The sequence below is a fragment of the Chanos chanos genome, chromosome 8 (genome assembly GCF_902362185.1).
Source record: "Chanos chanos chromosome 8, fChaCha1.1, whole genome shotgun sequence".
NCBI lineage: Eukaryota > Metazoa > Chordata > Actinopteri > Gonorynchiformes > Chanidae > Chanos > Chanos chanos.
The window spans coordinates 41,536,382-41,556,493 of record NC_044502.1 but is presented as its reverse complement, the minus strand read 5'-3'; the positions used below and the strand labels follow the sequence as shown (position 1 = coordinate 41,556,493).

At 40.2% G+C, this 20,112-nt stretch overlaps 2 protein-coding genes across 2 annotated transcripts; one reads left to right on the top strand and one right to left on the bottom strand.

Moving 5' to 3' along the window:
* Window positions 1-1,322: 1,322 nt before the first annotated feature.
* LOC115819709 (sialoadhesin) lies at window positions 1,323-9,918 on the bottom strand (the record flags this gene model as incomplete). The annotated part of the gene is made up of 8 exons (XM_030783211.1): window positions 9,750-9,918; window positions 4,208-4,567; window positions 3,745-4,047; window positions 3,282-3,545; window positions 2,790-3,071; window positions 2,227-2,341; window positions 1,621-1,792; window positions 1,323-1,358 (listed from the first exon to the last, which is right to left on the bottom strand). Coding segments are annotated over exons 1-8 (1,701 nt in total), but the record flags the coding sequence as incomplete, so codon positions are not given.
* A 4,661-nt stretch (window positions 9,919-14,579) lies between these two features.
* LOC115819708 (NLR family CARD domain-containing protein 3-like) lies at window positions 14,580-19,360 on the top strand. Its single transcript, XM_030783210.1, has 5 exons — window positions 14,580-14,910; window positions 16,174-17,998; window positions 18,159-18,245; window positions 18,518-18,685; window positions 19,048-19,360. Exons 1-5 carry the CDS (start codon window positions 14,580-14,582, stop codon window positions 19,358-19,360), a joined length of 2,724 nt encoding a protein of 907 aa, XP_030639070.1.
* Window positions 19,361-20,112: the final 752 nt, after the last annotated feature.

The following is a 20,112-nucleotide window of genomic DNA, read 5'->3' as shown; positions in this document are numbered from 1 at the left end:
TTTGTTTTCTCCTGCATTGATCAATACTGCAGTAGCATATATTTGGATCTCATTGGAAACGGCAACTTCGTAAAATGACCATATCTGAATAATGAGCCTACATTTAATGCAATCTCAACACAATCCCAGTTAACTATGGTGTGCGTGAGTGTACCTGCGTTAATGTTCCTCCTCATTAGGCTATAATGTATGGGTAGCATGGGTCTTTGGGGCTGAGTCTCTTTATGCTCTCCATGGCCCTGGTTGCAGAATTCTCATTCTTTTTATTCATGTATACCTATATCGGTAATCCATCTGCCTCGACTGGAAAGCACTTTGGGTCGACTCCCATTGTTTTTAAACGTGCTATGTAAATAAAAGTGACTTGACTTTGACATGTATTTGAACAGATCAAATACAGCTTATCTGTCATGGCCATAATAAATGTTGGTGGGAGATACAGGGTGAGACACAGCGTAAAACAGGTGGAATAGGTGAATCAAGGTCAGCGCGGGGGTGAGAAGGATGAGAAATTCTCCTCACATGTGTGAGATAAATGTCTGGGTTATATGGACGCTGTTGTGTGACTTGGAAAGAAAAAAGAAATCTGCTTCCGCTTGTGTTCTATTCTGGTGACTAAAGTGCAACTCCGTCTAAAAACAAAGACAAACAGGCTTCTAAAAATAAGTTTAAAAAAACTCGTTCTCAGCAGAAAATTGCCAATTCTGATCGTGTTTTATAAAAGTTCTCTTTTCTCCATCTGATTTTGTACTCTCTCTCTCTCTCTCTCTCTCTCTCTCTCTCTCTCTCCCTCTCTCTCTCTCTCTCTGCTGATATGATCTCATAGCTGGTGTTGCAATTCAGTCACAAATTCAATTGGTAATACTTCACACTAAAATCCTAGCCTTTTGCTTTTCCAATGAGTAGGTTCTGACCTAGACAAGCTACACATTGAGATTTTGTCTCACCGGAGATATGTCAAAAATTGACAAGTATTAAATCAGTGTCTGTTATAGTACATTCTTAATATATTCAACATCAACAACAAAAATGTCTCCATGAATTGCTCTCTTGGAAAAAAAAAAAAGAAAAAGTCACCAAACTTTAATAGAAAAGCTATATACAAGATGTACATGTCATATAGTACAAGAGAGTTACTTTTTGTTTAAAAACTGTCAAATTAATTTTTGTAATCTCATGCCATATCACTTCGCTCTGAAATTTAGTGTTGTACCATGGCTTGAGAATACTGCGCTTCAGCAGGTTCATAAGACCTCCACATAGATACCATTGTCATTGTCTGCTGTGGCAGGGACTGTTCTTTCTCTCATCCTCGGTGCTCTCTCCCTCCTGCCAGCTCTCCTCTGTCTCTTGTGTGTCTGAAAAAGTAAGATGACCAACGCTTATATCATTCTCTCTCTGACGTAGCACTGGCTACTTCCGGAATAACCGTTAAATAATGATAACTTTAGGTAGCTGCAAGATCAGCATTCATGTCAAGCTACCTATTTTTTTTTTTAAACTTTACAGAGCCTTATTGCAACTCTCTCAAAAACAAGTTAGTCTTTAAGTGCTTTTTTAAGACGTGTGTTTTGTCGACGTGTTGCTCACAGCTTTTTGTTTGTTTATATTTTTATTTACCTGTTTTGTTCTGACAAATACTGGGGTGCAGTTCTGATAGACTAACTGGTAACTCCCATTAGTGTATATGTTGGTAACCTCTGCACAGTTTATGTAGAGGGGAGTGTTGTCTTGGTAGATTCCCATATTCTCAGGGTACACTGCAGGGGGTCTGTACCTCATGATGTGTTGTCTTTCGGAAATGAATGAATGGTGAGAATGGAAAAGAAAAGTTTAAAACAAGAAGGTTATTTGGTTATGGTTGTTTTGATTTTCTGCAAAATGTAAGTCTTGACTCTGTTTATAACTAAAATTCAATGAGCATCCACTTCTGTTTTCTTTTCTGAAGACATGCAGAAGTAAATTACTATTAATTTACATTAACAAATAACAATACAAAACTCCTATAAATATGTACTGCTCTGTTGAGAAAGTATACGAAACACTGTAAGTATGGGCTTAAATTGGGCATGTGTAAATATGACATGCACGACACGAACAGTAATTATTTTAGAAAAGCACGTAATTTCTCGCATGAAAGAGCAAAACCACAATCCAACAAACTCATATTTTCGCTCATATTTTTTTTTGGTGTTATTTCTCTAAACAAGGTCACATGATGCTTACCTCTCTGTCTTCTTGCGTCTGCAGTAGCAACAGCAGCACAGTAAGAGCAGAGACAGAAGGAGAAGGGAAAGCACTGTGCTCCCCACGGCCGTCACTTTCCACATTAACAGAGTACCTGCCGAAGCATCGTCAGAGTACAGTCATCACCACACGCTGCACACACTGACCACATTATTACACAATCAGAGACAGCAGTGACACAACATCTGGCAAACGCAAAAAATAAGACCTTGTCAACCTCAGGAGAAGATTGATTTGAAATATAATCATTATAAATATGATAATTATGAAGTTACCATAATGCATATTAATGTTTTTTTTTTTATAAGAAATCATGTCCTTATATAATGCCTTATTAACAACTCAAATATGTGTATTAATTTTAAAGTAATCTGGTATGATTGTTCACGCCTTTTTGGAATATAGACTCCAAAAGATCTCCAGCATTGTGCTTGCTTGAAAAGAGCACTCATACATTACGGTTACAAGCGCACAGTGTTATCCAGAACTGAATCTCATTGTTATTGTGCTGGCCCAGCTGATGTGAGAGTCAGGTTGCTCACCTTCATCCCCTTGCAGAAGGTTATAAGAGTCGTTTCCAAAAGCATTGAAGGCGTAACAGGTCACCACCAGTGGAGCGTCCATGGGACCCTCCAGCACGGCCACCAACAAGCCGCCGCTGTGATTTTCAGTTGAGACGGAGGAGTTGTAGCCGTCCGGAGGCAGGCTCCCGTTCACGCTCCAGGTGATGGCGGGTCGGGGGTTGGCATCCACCGCACAGCTGCAAGCCAGCAGACTGCCGTCCCAGTTACAGGAGGAAAACAGACTGGAGATGTGAGGCTTGTCTTGAAGACAGATGGGAACGGATGCAAAACAGCCAGATAGGCAGACAGACAGACAGAGAGACAGACAGACAGACAGACATAGGAACAGATTGAAAACTGGATTGACAAGGAGTGCGTATTTGTGCGTGTTTAACTTTCATCTCTCGTTCTCTGACACCGCATTGTTATGTTTTTACTGTAATTTCGAACAGTGAATCTAAACATACTCACATTGCACGTTGACTGGTGTGGGAGGAGACTCTGCACGCCCTATCTTGTTCTGAACCGCGCACAGGACCCGCATGTCTCTGGTCACATTGAAAATTCGAACCATGTGTGTACGCTGAGGGAGGATTACAGTGTGCCCAGACTGTGTGTAGGACCAGGTGTACTCAGATACAGGTGGGTCTGCCTTACAGGTGCAGGCAAGCAGAACGTTTCCTCCCTCACTGACGGACAAGGTATGGGTATGAATGGAGACATCTTTAGGAGGAACTGGAAGAAAACACAGATTTGATGTAATGTAGCCGTGTGGTAAAAATATATGGCTTATATTTCTTACATCATCAAAAACAACATGAAACATCAGTCAAACATCAGAGACAAATTTAAAAGGAGAAGCCATGTAATGTAATGTAATTCATTTAGTGCAAAATCGGGACTAATCAGTCTCTGAAGATAAGAGGAACCTTACACTTAATGTGGAGTTCTTTGGCTGATACTGCTCTCCTATTCCCTGGATAAACTGCCTCGCAAACCACCCGAGGTTTGGTGTGATGAGAGACAATGAACGTGAGAGAGGAGTGGAGAGTGGGCGGTTGTCCTGGAGCCTTTGTCTCCCAAAACATACTCCTGTTCTGTGAACCCCCTCTTTCCAAGGTCCACTGCAGAGTGGGTGCCTCTGATGGGCAGCTGTACTTCACAGAGCAGTTCAGGACTATCATTTGCCCTTCAGAAACTGACCCTGGGTCAGAGATTACAGGCTTCTCAGGGGAATCTGTGCAAGACATGATGTATGAACAACGGTAAGGAGAGACCTTTGCTTATCAGTAGTAGTTTGCTTGCTTCAAACGTGTGTTTTGGAGAGACACTGCATTGTGCATTACAGCCCTGCATTCCACCACGCTGTAAAATTGCTGTCATAGACATAAGCTCACCTGTTACAGACAGATGGATCATTTTTACGCTGCCCCACTCTGACGCTCCCTTCTCTTTCAGCTGTAGCTCATACCTATCGGCGTCGTCCTTTCTGAGGCTCCGGATGGACACAGAGCAGTCTCCTTTGCTGAGGTTTCCTGCCAGGGCGGTGCGTTTGCGAAACTTCGAGTGCGTGCTCACGCCCTCCTGAGTGCCAAAGGCCGTTCCCTTGATTGAAGCAAAGGGTAAAGATTTAAACCGCAGCCTGACCTCCACATGCTTGACTTTTCCATGAACGGGCGAAAAGGAGCACGGGATGACAGCGCAGGAGCCCGCCAAGGCGCTGACTCGGTCCGGAGCCGTAGGGAAGATAGCGTCCGCTTGGGAACAAACAAACGCTGGGGAAGAACAGAGGAAATTTTTGGAGCCATTCAGGATGAATTACATCTAGCACAGAATCATAATGACACTGATCAATACGCAGTGTGAGACACTCAAATGGAAAATAGGTCAAACTCAAGTCAGTGCTCTGACCATTGTCTCTTTGTGTGCAGTCATCACATGGACATTTCACAACAGGGTTAAAGTAAGAAACGTGGAAGTTGGAATCAGACACGCTGTCTGATCTCTATATTAACACACTAGGCATTTGAAATGTTCAAGAAAACACCACAGAAATGTGAAAAATGCCATTCAAACAGGGTTTTAATACAGCATGAAGTCTTTGCACAATGTGAAAAAAGGCATCTCCGTTTCATAAAGGGAACAGTGTACACATTTGCTGAGATGGTGGTGCTTGAAAGCAATGAAAATAAATCAGCAATTTACAATAAAAGACCTACATCTCTTTAGACACATTTCAACAAATCTGAATATGAATGAAACCAAAAAGGTGAGGATGATGAGGAGATGAGGATACATACCGAACGCAGCGATAAAGAACATGATTGCTCCATTCCAAAGCATGGCCCCATGTGGATGTCACAGAGTCACCGGAGTAATGATGACCAGTCTGTAGAGAAAGAATGAAAAAGCTTTTTCTTGGTCTGAAAAGGAAGTAAGTTGGTTTCACAAGCCTGACCTGCAAAATTCCCCTTCCTGCACTGCACTGACCCTCTACAACAAAGATAAATCTGATTTAATGAGAAGCACCCATCTTGATCAAAATTATTTCAAATTTAAACAAGAAATAAAATGCCCTAATTTGTATGTATACCAACGTTAAAAAGTGACCGCACAGACTGACTGAGAAACGGAAACATGTTCATTATGCATTTATAGTTAGTGTATATGAAATACATTCATCAGTAGAAAATCTGCCTTTCTTTTCTTTTCTTTTTTCTTTTCTTTTCTTTTCTTTTCAATCATAATGTGTTGTTTTTTTTTCTGTCCATGGCAAGATCAGGTCATAAGAGTCGGAGAGGGAAAGAGTCAACTCAGCAGAATTGTGTAATGTTTAAGGAATGACTCAGACTCACGCTCCAGCCCTGTTTCCACTTCCATCGGCGTTGGACACCCATAAACCATACAAACACCAGCCCTTCACTATGGAGAAGGTTGCATATCAGTTATTTAAAAAAGGTTGCATGTCAGTTTTTTTTGTTTTTTTTTAAAAATGCGATAACTAAATAACCTCAGTTTCATTGAGGTAGTAATTATAACCCCTGAATGATTTATATGGAGATAGAGACCTCATCTCTGGACCGTAATTTTCCATGCGAGAAGACAGCACAGACCTTTATTACTATTATTAGCTTTGCAGTGTGAAGATGAATTTTGAAAGAAAGCAGTCTCCAGGGCTATAAGAGCAGAGCTGCATAGATGCAATGATTGGCTTGGTCTATGAAAAAGAAAGTGCAGTATAAATATATACTGAAAAAAAAAAATGAATTCAGTGAATTTCACACACAGAATTTCATAATGTCCTGCCTGGCGTATGGAAGGAGACAAACAAAAGCTCAGCAGAAATAGCAGAAATAGCTTTTTTTTTTTTTTTTTTGAGAAAAATTGCACATTTGATGAAAATACGACATGTGCTGTACCAGAACTTTGCCTTTGGATAATTTGCAAGGTACGCTACCACACCCAATAACAACAGCAACAATAATGACAATAATGATAGCAACAGCAATGCAAATTGGTTATTTTGGAATTAGTATTAGTATTAATATTAGTATTAGTATCAGTATTAGTATTAGTATTGGTATTAGAAGTCCTCAGTATAGGGTATAGGGTAAATGTATTGCAAGTAGGGTGGCCATATGTCCGGCTTTTGGACAGAGGACGGGTGCCTATTTGTCCTCCTTTTGATGGTATCAAATAAAAATCGTGCGTGCTTGTAAATTCACTGCGCTAGAGCACACTTTGTTACATGTGTCAGTCTTATTGGCTACTGTGAAAGAAGTCTGCATTTTTATTGGCTAATGGTGCGTGCGTGCACTCTGAAAGTGCATATTTACGATCGCAGTTATTTTCAACATCAGTATTACTATTTTGCAGGTTATTGGCTGATTTTGTCAAATTAATGACCTTGTATTTCATTGGTTTAATGTATAAACGCTTGCCAATCACCAAATATGTAGTGTAGTAACAGTGTCAACATTGGTACCAGCTGATCGTTAAGCTTATAATAATAATAATAATAATAATAATAATAATTATTATTATTATTATTTAGAGCCCAATATCATTATTTATAGTCTCAAAGGGCTTTACATGTCTATAACAAAGTCAAATCAAAATTATATCATGCATAAGTTCGAGAAAATAGATAAGTCTTTAGTCTTGTTTTAAAGGTATTGAGAGAGTTTGCTTCTCTAACTTCTTTAGGTAAACCATTCCAAAGGAAGGGAGAGCGGTAGGAAAAGGCTCGGTTGCCAGCGGACTTCTTTTTAACTCTTGGAATGACTAATAATCCAGAATCTTGAGAGCGCAGGATGCGAGGTGGGTTATAGGGTGTAATTAAGCCAGACAGGTAGGAAGGCGCAAGCCCATGTAAAATTTTATATGTTAATAAGAGGACCTTAAAATCTGCCCTTGCATGAATTGGGAGCAGCATTCTGGACCAGCTGAAGACTATTGGTACTAGAGGCAGGCAGGCCAGAGTAAAGAACATTGCATTAATCGAGGCGAGACGTGACGAATGCGTGAACAATGGTTTCTGCATCAGCCATACTTAGCATTGGGCTAATTTTAGCAATGTTATGGAGGTGATAAAAGTTTTGGTTGTGTTCTTGATATGAGTGACTAGCGAGAGACTAGAGTCAAAAATCACACCAAGGTTCTTAGCTGAAGAGTTTTGAGAGATGATGCAGTTGTCAAAATTTAGAGTTAGATCACTAAAAAGATGCTTATGCGTAGGGGGACCAATGACCAGCATTTCAGTCTTGCCTGCGTTAAGCATCAGGAAATTTGAAGACATCCAACCCTTAATAGCACAAAGACATGCCTCAAGGTTAGCCAATTCAGAGTGGTCATTATGCTGGATAGGTAAGAAAATCTGAGCAAGCATAACAATGGAAGTTAATGTTGTAACTACGAATAATGTCACCCAAAGGGAGCATGTAAATAGAGAATAGAAGAGGGCCAAGGACTGATCCCTGAGGAACACCATAGTTAAGCTTGTGGTATTCAGAGGTCACATAATTATAGTGGACACACTGCTTTCTCTCAGAGAGATAAGATTTAAACCAAGAGAGCGCCAGGCCACGAATGCCAATTTGGTTTTCCAAGCGCTTTAACAATATAGTGTGATCGACCGTGTCAAATGCTGCACTCAGATCAAGCAGAATAAGAACAGAGGTAGCACCAGCATCCATGGCTAATAAAAGATCATTAGTTACTCTAGTAAGGGCGGTTTCAGTAGAGTGAAAACACCTGAAGCCTGACTGAAATATTTCAAACAGACTGTTATCTTATCTTGTCCAGTTTACCTAATTTTACTTAAGTCAGTGAAAATGCCGAAACGAAAAACTGTATATAACCCTGAGTGGTGTAAACAACATACATTCATAACGAAAAGTGCCAAGGATGAATTTCAAAATCTTGGAAGCAGCTAGGAACAGGTCAGATATCACAAGTAGGCATCTTTGGCGAGTAGAACATTTATTTTATCCTGTCAGTTTATAGAGCGGGTTTTGGTTCAGTTTGATCGCAGCTGTGATATAGGTTGTTGTTTTCATTCTGTGTCTTTTGAATTGGATGTCAACTGGTTTTTCCTTTTGTCCTCCTTTTTGAGCTTGGATGTCCTCCTTTTGGTGGTCATGACAGTGGCCACCCCAATTCCAAGTGATCATGCTGATTTGAACGCTATCATGTCAGTGTCTGTGGGCAAAGCTGGCATTCTAAGAATTTTTCTCTCTTTAATGTGTGTTTGTTTGTGTTTGTGTTTGTGTGTGTGTGTGTTTTGTGCATTCAGAACAGATGTTCAGGAGACCAAAAGCACAGCACAAATCAGCTGTTTCAAAGCTGAAATCTATGTCAGATGCCATTTATCATTTTTTTCATTTGGATTTTTTAAAACAGATCCTTCATGTGAACACTACAGGTTTAAACCTAAGGGATTAGCCTGACAACTAGCCACTGCCTAGCTAACTAGCCAAATCCCAGCTCCTTAAATTAGCAGAAAAACACACCCACATCACCTCTGGGTAATTGCCTTAACTCAATGTCTGCAATGTTTTGTAAGCACCATGAAATGTAATTTTCACACTACACTGCTCTGCATGTTAAATCTGACTGCCTTGTTACAAATCATTGCAATGTCTTTACTCTTCAGTGTATTGATTAGTGCAAGAGTAATGAATGAAAAATGGTGACGAAATGAATGCTTCATTTCCTGGCCATGACTTTAAAATGATCTTGCATTTGATGCCAAGTTGTACCTGTGGTACTCAGATGGCCAAATACAGTTTTTCAGACAAACAAATCCCGCATGAGAATAAAAATGGCCCTTTGACATTAACCACTGAATGTGGCATGACATTTGTAACAGCACAAAAAGCATTACTATAACTACAACTGTTCCTGTTTATCGAAACAAAACAGCTGTGGTGACCTCCACAGAGTGAAAAATCCTGCTCGCCCCCACACGGACTCGCCCAATCACTTCCCCAAAAGGACAACGAAACTACAACTTTACCCTTGATTTTGATTTGTTTTATTCATTTTAAATATATCTGTTAGGTTTTTTTGTGTGTTGCGTGTAGAGTGTATCCATGGAGGGGAGGTCAGAGCCGATGATTCTCTCTTCAGTTTTGATGACTCGTTGAAAAAATGTCCTCTCAGCCTTGCTGGTGTTTCCAAACCACATAGTGATGCTGCTCATGGTCTATATGAGTTCTCTGTAGGCATGAGTGAGGGGCTGACGGCTGAGCCCAGCCTTCTTCAGCAGCCTGATTGGGGGGGGGGGGGGGGGGGGGGGGGGGGCTCTCCTTCTGAAGTTCAGAATTAGTTCTTTGGTTTTATCTATGTTAAGAACAAGGTTGTTGTCCTTAACAACAACCATATCTCCATAGACAATGATTTTGTTCAGTAATTCCCTTTATGATGACTCGTCCCCACCCTTGATGAGGCCAAGGGTGGTCGTGTCATCTGCATATTTAATAATGATATTGTTGTCCTGGGTGGAAACACAGTCATGAGTGTACAGGGCATAGAGTTTGGGGCTGAGGCAGCAGCTCTGGGGGGTTCCTGTGCTGACTGTGAGGTCAGCAGAGACCTTATTTCCCATCCTCACCAGCTGTCGTCTGCCTGTAAGGAAATCCAGAATCCAGTCACAGGTGGGTGGCGGCACTCCAAGGCCTGCCAGCTTCACAATCAGCCTCCTTTCCGGATCATGTTGAAAGCAGAGCTGTCATCCAGAAAGAGCATGCGTTTTAGTGTCCAAGTTTTCAGTGTAGTACTTACATGTAGTTCAGATGAAAGAAAGTATGGGGTGTCTCTTTTGGCACTCTGCAATCAGGTACTTTTTTTGTGGTTCCAAGGAGCAGAACTATGGTAAAACAGCGAATAGCTGAAAATGGAATGTGGTTTGGCCCAAATGGATGTGAAAATGAACGGAAAAACAGCTGAAACCAGGCTGCTTGTATTATGTATGGATTGGGTGATATCTGTTTTTTCACTTATTCGGATAGAGAGGCAGTCCACTGAGGGTTAAGCACAGTTCTGTAAAGTGTTACTATGGGATTCGGCGGATTATTTACCTGCACAGACTAGTTACTACCTTTTAAAAACTCATCTGATGACAGGGGGAATAATTGAACTGTCAGTGAAAGTTTTAGCCTGCAAAATTGCTTTGGCAATAACTATCTGACACCCACCTCAGATTGTCCATGCCTTTTGTGTAGAGTCAGAATGAGAGAGGTAAAAAAAAAAGAAAAGAAAAAAAAAAGAGTTGCCATGCATATTATGACAACTATGTTATGGCAGAATTAATGAGCTTGCAAATTCTTGTCTTGTAATTTATTTATTTATTTATTTTTCGGAAAATTTGCTCATGTGTTTTAAATGTCTTTGCCAGAGGTTTAGCATAAGGACGATAAGGAAGATATTGCTGTTTGTTTCAATTCTTCAAACATCATGAATCTCTTTGTCTGAAATTTGGAAATACGTTACCTGTCATTCATGTGTTTGTTTGTTTAGTAGTTTTGCACAGGTGCACTGTAGACTGAGAGCAGTGTCCAGTGGATGATAAAAGTGATGGCTAAACAGCAGAAGCACACACCTCCCTGTCCACCCCCTGCTGGCAGCCATGGGGAAGTGCGGCAATGCACTTTTTCCTTCCACTACACAGTTCAGACTTGTGGTGCTACTGTGAATACATTCTGGTAAGTAAGTAAGTAAGTAAGTAAATAAATAAATAAATAAATTCTGATCCAGTGGTGTAAAGACACGAATCATAACCCTATATACTTCTGGAATTTGCTTATTTATTTCATCTACTCATCCACCTAGTCTTCGCCTTTCTCTTTGCCACTGCTCCTCGAATAAAAGGCCCCGGTGATTATGCAGAGGGCCGCAGTGTGCACTGCTTTTGGCGTACGGACAGCCCACCTCTTTTTAAAGCACATCATAAACACAAACACTTGAGAACACAGTCGAAGGGGAGAAACAAAGAGGGAGAAGTGATGATTCGAGGTCAACATGGAAATGAAAAACAACGGCAGATGGGGTGAGGACATGGAATAAATAGAGATTTTAGCGCAGATGACAGCCGTAGGTCTGTATAGACAGCATAGCTGGAAACAGATTTCTTTGTTTGTCTAAAAAAACAGGGGTCATATGAATAGGCCAAAGATGGTAAGAGTTAAGAACACTCAAGAGCTTTAATGGCCATAAAAAAAAAGTTAAAAGAAAAAAGGAAAAAATTCTCTGCTTCTGTATTTCTACGATTTCTGAGAAATGAATTCAGCTACTTGAGGACAGAAGTCTGGTTTACAATACTGTCCTCTGATCTTAAGCTGCATCATCTACTCAACATTTGAAGGACAGTAAATGCGCATCTATACTAATAATTCTTTGCAAGTCAAAAATGTTTTTGCACCAAAAGGAGGTATCCGTGGTTTCTTTATTACTGCTTTTCTAAGTTGTGAGATTTTAAGCAATCATGGCCTAAAGAGCAAAGTATGCCTTTACATTACAGTTGAATGGTATTCTGCAGAATGAGGAACTACACAGAGATGTAGGATCACTTCTCTGATGTTGTTCTGATCCAGATTGTTCTGTTTGCATGGACATTTCAATACTTTTGTGGAAGGATTCTGTGGAAACAACATGACTGAATATCTTTATATCACTGGATATTAGCCTGGTCTGCAAAAAAAGCAAGAAACTGTCCAGTGATTCTATGTTAATAAATATTATTTACAATCAGCTTTTGTTTTATACTTGTCATGTTTTGGAGATTATGTGTGAGTCTCCAGTCAGGAAATTTTCACATACATTTGTATTCACTCCCCCTAGAATACTAAGTTGGAAGACAAAAATGTACAACATTTGGTAAATACAACCTGGTTAGAACCAGACTGACTTGGTAACTAGTGTAATTGATTACAAATCAGTTATAAAACGCTTGAATCACAGCTTGAAGGCAAGTTACAGCATAGAGTTTGAACACTTGCAGTCAAAGCAGCCAAGCAAATCCCAAAAAATGAAACGTTTCTACTGGCTGCAGTGACAGTGTTTCCAGCAACACCTTGTTCTATCAATCATTTTTTTTTTTAAAAAAAAAGGAAAATATGTTTGGATGTTGTGTAAGAAAACAGCAGTAATCAGAGATTCTACCTTCATTGTGTGTATCGGTATAATTAAATACAATTTAAAGCTAAACAAAAAAGCAATACATAACAACAGGACCATAAAAAAACGTAAATCTCTGAAAGCTTTGGGTCCATGTGGGGTGTGGGGCATGGGAACAGGCCAGTATAAATCAGTAGACCAAGTAATGGAATTTTTTTTTTTTTTTTTGGTCTGAGGGGAAGTCGCTTTTTAAAGCCAAAGCTGGTTTCATAGTCCTGTCCTGGAAGATCCTTTTTTTTCCCCCACCACTCTCTACATCACTTTTTCAACAACCTTTTTTCTTTTTTCCAGGGCCATTTTTTTTTAGTTGCTGATTTAAAACCCTTACAGTAACAAAGTACCATTTTGTTAACGTCAAGTGAGAAAATGAACGAGATGACCGGCGTACAGAATGAATATTAAACTCATTTATAACAACTGAAACTCATTGGTGTCTCTTTGTGTTGCCCTCTGCTGCGCTGTGAGAGACTAGCAGAGTTATGTAACAGCATGTGAATGACTCAGTCTCATGCTTCTAAGCATTTCCATTCAAACTCCATCATGTCCCATTGTTCTCACTGTATTAGAAATACAAACATCAACCATTCATGGAGATGGGTGGATGTAAGCAGTCAGCAATAAGGGAAACAAAGCGCAAAGCCATTAAACATTTTTCAAGAGAAACTACAATGACTGGCGATAATGGTGCTCATACGTAACGGTGACCCCAACGGTTGACTTGAATGAAGTAAATGGAAGCAATATGGACTTATTATTGTTATTTACAGCTTGGAGATGTTTTTCAAAGGAAAGCAATTTCCCTGTAATGATACAGAAGACTAACTCCACGGTCTCTCCTGCTGGATATGCTTATTAATTTAACAAAAGAAAGAAAGAAAGAAAGAAACTGACAGTCAGTGTCTTGGCTGCTCTTAGTGCATCGGTCAGGAGTATTTCTCTCAACTTTATTTTCATCTTCAGCCTATAAACGGAATCTAGTTTGCAATAAATACAACAATATCATAACATGTATGCAGGTGTGTTGTGCAAGTATACTGTGTGTGTGTGTGTGTGTGTGTGTTAAGTTTTACATAGAGAACAGCCAGTGGAATATTTTATGAACAACTAATACATATAAGCTAGATATTTGTGCCAGAGGTGCTGTTTAATGGTAATATATTATACTTCAAGATTCATAATTTAGAACGTAATATGTAAGTAGAGACAGCATTGTAAATCACGTTTACTTTAAGGTTCCTGCTCAGTGTAACACGCTGTTGCACTGGATCATTATTATATGGACCGAATAAGTCACATATTAATCCTGACCTATTGCTTTTTCAAAACAATAGAAGCTGACACTGCACTCATTACCCGTCAGACCAAGATCAAGTGTAATTTTGATCTTTTGGAGCAACAAAACCATAACAGCTTCATTAGAAAAACAAAAAAACCTGCTAGGACTATGGACCTGTTTTACAGTTCTTTCACTGAAGTGGTGTATTTGCCACTCCCTTTGAGATAACAGGCACAGGTACAAGTCTAATCTCAAAGAAACAGTTGAAGGAATGTCAAGTCACAGACAGGACCCTGAACCTGCAGGAAAACCACTACACATTAGGTGTGGAGGTAAGGGCGCTAACTACAGGCATTCAGAAATCTCTTTGCACCATGAAATATGCTTTTCCATCCTATGTTTTTCTTCAAGATAAAACTTAAACTAATGTGTCACTGCTTTTTTATGAACTTTATCTTTATTTTGATTAAAATTTGAAAGGGATGGTAGATTTATTTTGTTTCCACAACCTTGGCTTAGCTACTAGCATTTTGGCACAGTGAACTGTGCCTTGGCATCTCTAGTCAGTTCAGGAATATCTGACATACCGACAGCTGGTTGCAAATGATTTCATGTCGCAGTTACACGAAATCAGAGCACAGTCATGTTACAACGATCTTGAGACATAAAGGTACTCTCAGCATGCATTCACATGAATATAAACTGTAATAATACAGACTGACAAAGGATTGCTCTTATTTCTCAGATGTCCAATTTTTCTTTTTTTTTTTTTTTTTTTTTTGTATGTTATTTTCTGCAACAGCCCGGTCTGGCAAGTCATGGCGTCCACGCAGAATCTCCTGAGGTCCCAAAGAGACGTCCTGCTGGAGTGGCTGAAACAAAACCCGGCACCGCTGCTCCGCTGGCTGTACGACGCAGGGGTTCTGACCCGGGAACAGTACATCTCAATGCTGGAGCGCTCCAACAGTAACGCAGTGGCCGCAACCCTGGAGGTGGTGTGTGCAAAAGAAGAGAGCAGCCAGCATTTCCTCCAGGTCCTGAAAGACGTTCAGGATTATTACTGTGTCAAACTGCAGACGTGGGTTGAACAAAACTGCAAAGACACTCCAGGTCTCAGCAAAAAGGAGGCAGCTCCTGTCAAACAGGAAGGTAATACTCACAGTAAAAAATGTGTTTATATGAAAAAACATTAAGGCATTTGGATCTGAATAAATTTGGATCTGAAAAAAATGGGACTCCCATTTTATAGATCCCGTTTTTCAGGATGGTCAGTTTTTCATCTGGATGCATTAAGACACTGCTTAAAAATGTTAATTGGTCCAAATATTTTTTCTGGTCCAAAGACAGGAAAAAATATGAGGTTGCACTGTTTTGGAGGTTATCAACAAACATTTTACATTGTTTTCAAAAATGGTTGTGCATAAAGTATCCCTGGAAAGGATTAAAATGATCATAAAGGAGATTATACTGATAAATGATTAACACAAACATCAATTCATTCCATATCTTTTGTGCAGTTCAAATTACAAGCCATAAAATAAGGCCATTCTTTTTTCTCGTCTCAATAACTGTCTCCGTGTAGCTTATCATTATTTTATTATGTGTGACAGTTGGCCGTTTACTCTACTGTTCTGTTCTTTATAACCCAAATTCAAAATGTGTTTTGCCTGGCTGCAGATCACACACACTGTTTTCAAACAAGTTAGGAATTTGATCTTTTTCTTTGTATTGTGCTTCATTTTCACAGAGAAGAGGAAGACAAAAGAGAAGAGTAGTTTCAAACTGTTTTCAAAATTATCTAAAAACAAATCTAAAGACATAACTGTGAGTCCTCAAAAAGGTGAGGAATTTCGGATAAATGTTCAAATCACGCAGCTACACACAAATTCGTACACCACATATAGAAAGAACCAAAGTCAAATTGAAAGCACCAATTATCTTAAATTCAAAGATCCAGTTATCATGACAACAAAGCAAAGAAAAAATAAATCTGCAAAGAATGAACTATATCTTATAGTTAATGATGATATCACAGGAACCTCTTTCAGTTAGTTTCTTCATTAACCAATTTTTTATTTTTTTTTTTTCATGACTTGGCAGATGAGCAGTCTGAAGTTCGGCAATGTGTGAAATCTGCCAAACTAAGAGGTATGTCTGCAAAATAAACCACCTATAGCTTTTCTGGAAATACATAGTTTAAATTTCCCTTATGAAAACCCAGAGATATGTCTGACATGATGTTTTCTTCACTCCCTTACACTCTTTCCCATCTAGGACTGCACCTTAAAACAATACTATGTTTCTTGCAATGAGCGGTGTGTTTTTTCTCTCTCTTTATTTCTCTCTCTCTCTCTCTCTCTCTCTCTCTCTCTCTCTCTCACACACACTCTCTCCCTCTCTCCTAACATGCAGCTCCACTTGCGGCTCATAAAAACACTGTCCTGAATCAGACTCAACGACTGATGTGCTACTCTGAAGGGGGAGAGAAAGACTTCAATTCAAGCCTTCACATTGAAGTCCGCTATACCGACCTTTTCGTTACCGAGGACAATGACTCAGGCATCGATAGCACTCGACACGAATACTTCACCCTGGCTAGTCGTCGATCGAGGATCTATGCCCATCAGGCCTGCAGACGCATAAGTCCTTGTCAACTATTCTCTCCCCAGGAACCTGCTGGGCGGCCCCCAAAACGTGTGAAAGTGAAGGGCATTGCAGGCATTGGGAAAAGCATTGCCATGCAGAGGCTGATGTATGAGTGGGCATTGGGAAAAGACATGCGAAACTTTGCTTGTGTGTTCGATCTCCGCTTCCGTGAGCTGAATCTGATTGACGCTCCCCTAAGCTTTCAGGATCTTCTCGGATCCAGATTCTTGTACCTGCGAGATGTACTGCCAGACATTTTGAGCTTACCTGATAAAGTGCTCTTTATCCTTGATGGTCTGGATGAGTTCAAATATCTGCTGGATTGGAACAGTAAAGATAAAGAAATGAACCTCGAAACCAAGTTACCTGTCTCAGAGCTGATACTTGCGTTGATCAGAGGAAGCCTTCTTCCTGAGTCCTCTGTCATTCTCACTACCAGACCTTCTACAGATGCACCCAAGGAGTTGTTCCAGCGCTGCTGTGTGGTTCTGGGATTTGAGGAAATGCAGGTAAAACAGTACACGTCAAAATTCTACAAGGATCAGCAAGTGGCAGAAAAAGTATACAACTACATTATTGGGAATGACAACCTTTTCGTCTTGTCTTTCATTCCATTGTACTGTTACATTATCTGCACTGCCATGGCAGAGTTTTTCTCAGAGGGTAAAAAGGAGAAGAACGGTGAAAATTCCCTAGAACTCAACCCCCCAAAAACTGTCAGCGAGGTTTACTACTATTACCTCTTCACGGCAGTCAAACACCACGCGCTCAAAGGCAAAGCTGAAAGGTATACCCGGAGATCAGAGGTTCTTAGACTGGTCAGAGATCAGCTGATCAACCTGGGTAAACTGGCCTATGAAAACCTTCTGAGGAGCAAGATCTTATTTGAGAGAAAGGACCTGGAGAGATTTGGGATCGAACCACAAGAAATCCGTAGCACCTTTCTCAGTCAGATCCTGGTGTCTGTCAAGGAGGAGAAAGTCGAAATGTTTGCATTTTTTCACTTGACTGTTCAGGAGCACCTTGCAGCTCTTTACTGTGTGATCAGCCTTCCAAATCAAGAAGATGTTTTGAGGGCTCTTGATTTTTGGAGCTTTGGGGAGCTTCTTCCTTCAGCTACACATCCTCCACTCATTAGTAACAATGAACATCTTGAGCACATCCAGGTGGAAAACTTGCAGATGTTCACACGCTTTTTCATGGGACTCATACGATCTAAACTAAAAGGAATGCTGGATGGTCTGACTCCAGACACACTTGAAAAACAAGGAGACCTGGACTTCCTGATCCAGCTAGGTCTGTGGTTCCAGCAGCAGTTCAAGGAGAGGGAAATATCCAATCAGACAGCGCTGAACCTACTCCATTGTCTAATGGAGCTGCATATGCAGGAAACCACCAGCAGGGTGGCGCCAGAGATAAAGAAGGTGAATCTTTTTAAAATGAAGCTGAGTGTGGTGGACTGTGCTGCCCTACAGTATGTGCTGCAGTTTTCTTCCAGCAATTTGGAGGAACTTAATCTTGGTTACTCCAATATTGGGAACCGTGGACTACTTAAACTAGGCTCTATTCTGCATCGCTGTGAATCCCTCTAGTAAGTACATGGTTTCTTTTTGGCTTCACTGATCTCTAAGCACATTTTTTTATTACACTTCAGAGCTAAAATTTGCAATGTTGAGTAGAGCAAAAAAGTGATTCAAAATTTTATATTCACAGTACTAAAAGTGTACTCTGTTGCTTTTGGTCTCATAAAGTTTGCGCTACAATTGCTTGGATAAGAGTGCAGCCATACTGGAGTCTGCTGTTTTGAAGTCGAAGGACTGTCAGGTGAAAAAGTTGTTGTAAGTGATTTTCAGACTTCACTCCCAAAATGTTTTAAGCTGAATCTCTCCAAATCTGTTATGATCCAAGTAGTTTTAAAACATTATCAGTTTTGACACCAACAAAATAATTATAAGACGTTAAATGCTAAGTATGAAATGGGCTGTGTTGAATTAGATACTGAAAATGAAGATAACTAAATATTGTTACCCAACTGTGGGTGAGAAGGACGTCATGAGAAGGTTCCCTTTCCATTCGCCTATCCCCTCCGTCCCTGTTTTCTGTGTTGCAGCATGTGCGGCAACAACCTGGGTCCCGAGGGGGTTTTGGCACTGTGGACAGCCCTGGAGCAGAACTCCACTGTGGAAGAACTGTATTTGGATATCACTGGCATCACAGAAAAGGGCACAGAGAACATTGTTAACTGCCTGAGCAAGAACACAACCCTGAAGACTCTCACGTAAGGGAGAGAGAGACAGAGACAAAGAGAGAGGGAGAGAGAGACAGACAGGGAGAGAGAGAGGGGGGGGGATTCAATATTATTGAAAAAACTAAATCAGAGATATCTGAGAAAAAGGAAATAATGGGAAGAATTTGAACCTACACTTTGAAATGAGGTATTTCCCCTCTTTCTATATATTTCAGTGCAGGAAAGATCTTGAGCATCACTGTGCTGCCCTCTACAGTATGCTGATCTTTATTGCGATGATTTGAGAGAATTCCTAACCCACACTAGACTAAGAGTGGCACCACTGAAGTGTAACACGTTGACCCTGTGTCTTTTTTTCAATATTTTCATATGCTTTCATTGTTTGCTTACAGAATCGTAGGGAACGATATAGGAGAGGTCGGAAAGAAGAGACTGAGAGAGCTGGAGAGACACAGGCCTGAACTCAGGATTATTGGAAACTTTGTTGATGACCTGGGGTTACTGAAAGCCTATCTGGGCTGGGTAGACGAGATGAAAGCAGATCAGGAGCAGAGGGACTCAGTGAAGAACGCGGACGCTCTGGTTTCAGTGCTGAAGGGACTCAGGGTGACCGGGACAGAAGTGAAGGCGGAGAACGCAGCTACAGCCAAGGAACTGGAGACCAAAATCCTTGAGCTCCTTAAACTCTTTCCAGACTTGAACTGACATCAGAACCCTTTGTGGAAATGAAGAGGAGATGAAACTAGCTCAGGAAATGAAAAAGTAGTGTTTTATATGGGGATTATGACCATCACAGTTGTGCACTCGTAGAAAATAAATTCATCTAAAAAAAATTAAGCGACAGACCTCAAAAAGTGTTCTTTAAGGGGAGTTTTGCAAACTCCACTCTAACATAATTTTTTTTATGTATCTTTTAATTGTTTATTCTTTTTAGGATGTCTTTAACTCACATTGGCAGTGCTGGTGATGACCAGAATAAACACATAAACTTGTTAGAATAAACTGGTAGAACAAACACATAAACTGATGAGGTGCTGTAAAAGAACTTGTGTTTTCAGATTGAGCTTATAATACATTTCAAATAAGTTTCATGCTTTACAGCAACTACTTTTTTTTTTTGAGATGTGTAGATCCTTAATTTGTTGTGTTAGTTGATGTTCTGGTTTTCAGATGTTCGCTGGCAAGGAGAGTGGAGAGATTCAGCTGTTTATGTGGTGCAATGTGGGTTCAGTTTCCTTGTGTCAATTTAGTTGTGTCAGTCAATTGCATTTTGTCAACCGTATTGGGTTTGAAAACAAAATCACCAGTGGAGAAGAAATAAAATGAGAAAGAATTTTAGAATGTAAAAAAAGAAACAGAATTTCTTTAATTACCAGCTCAGCACTAAATATGTGGTATATGCCCCCCCCCCCACCTCCACCTCCTCTCCAAAAAAACAAACAACCAAAAAAAACCAA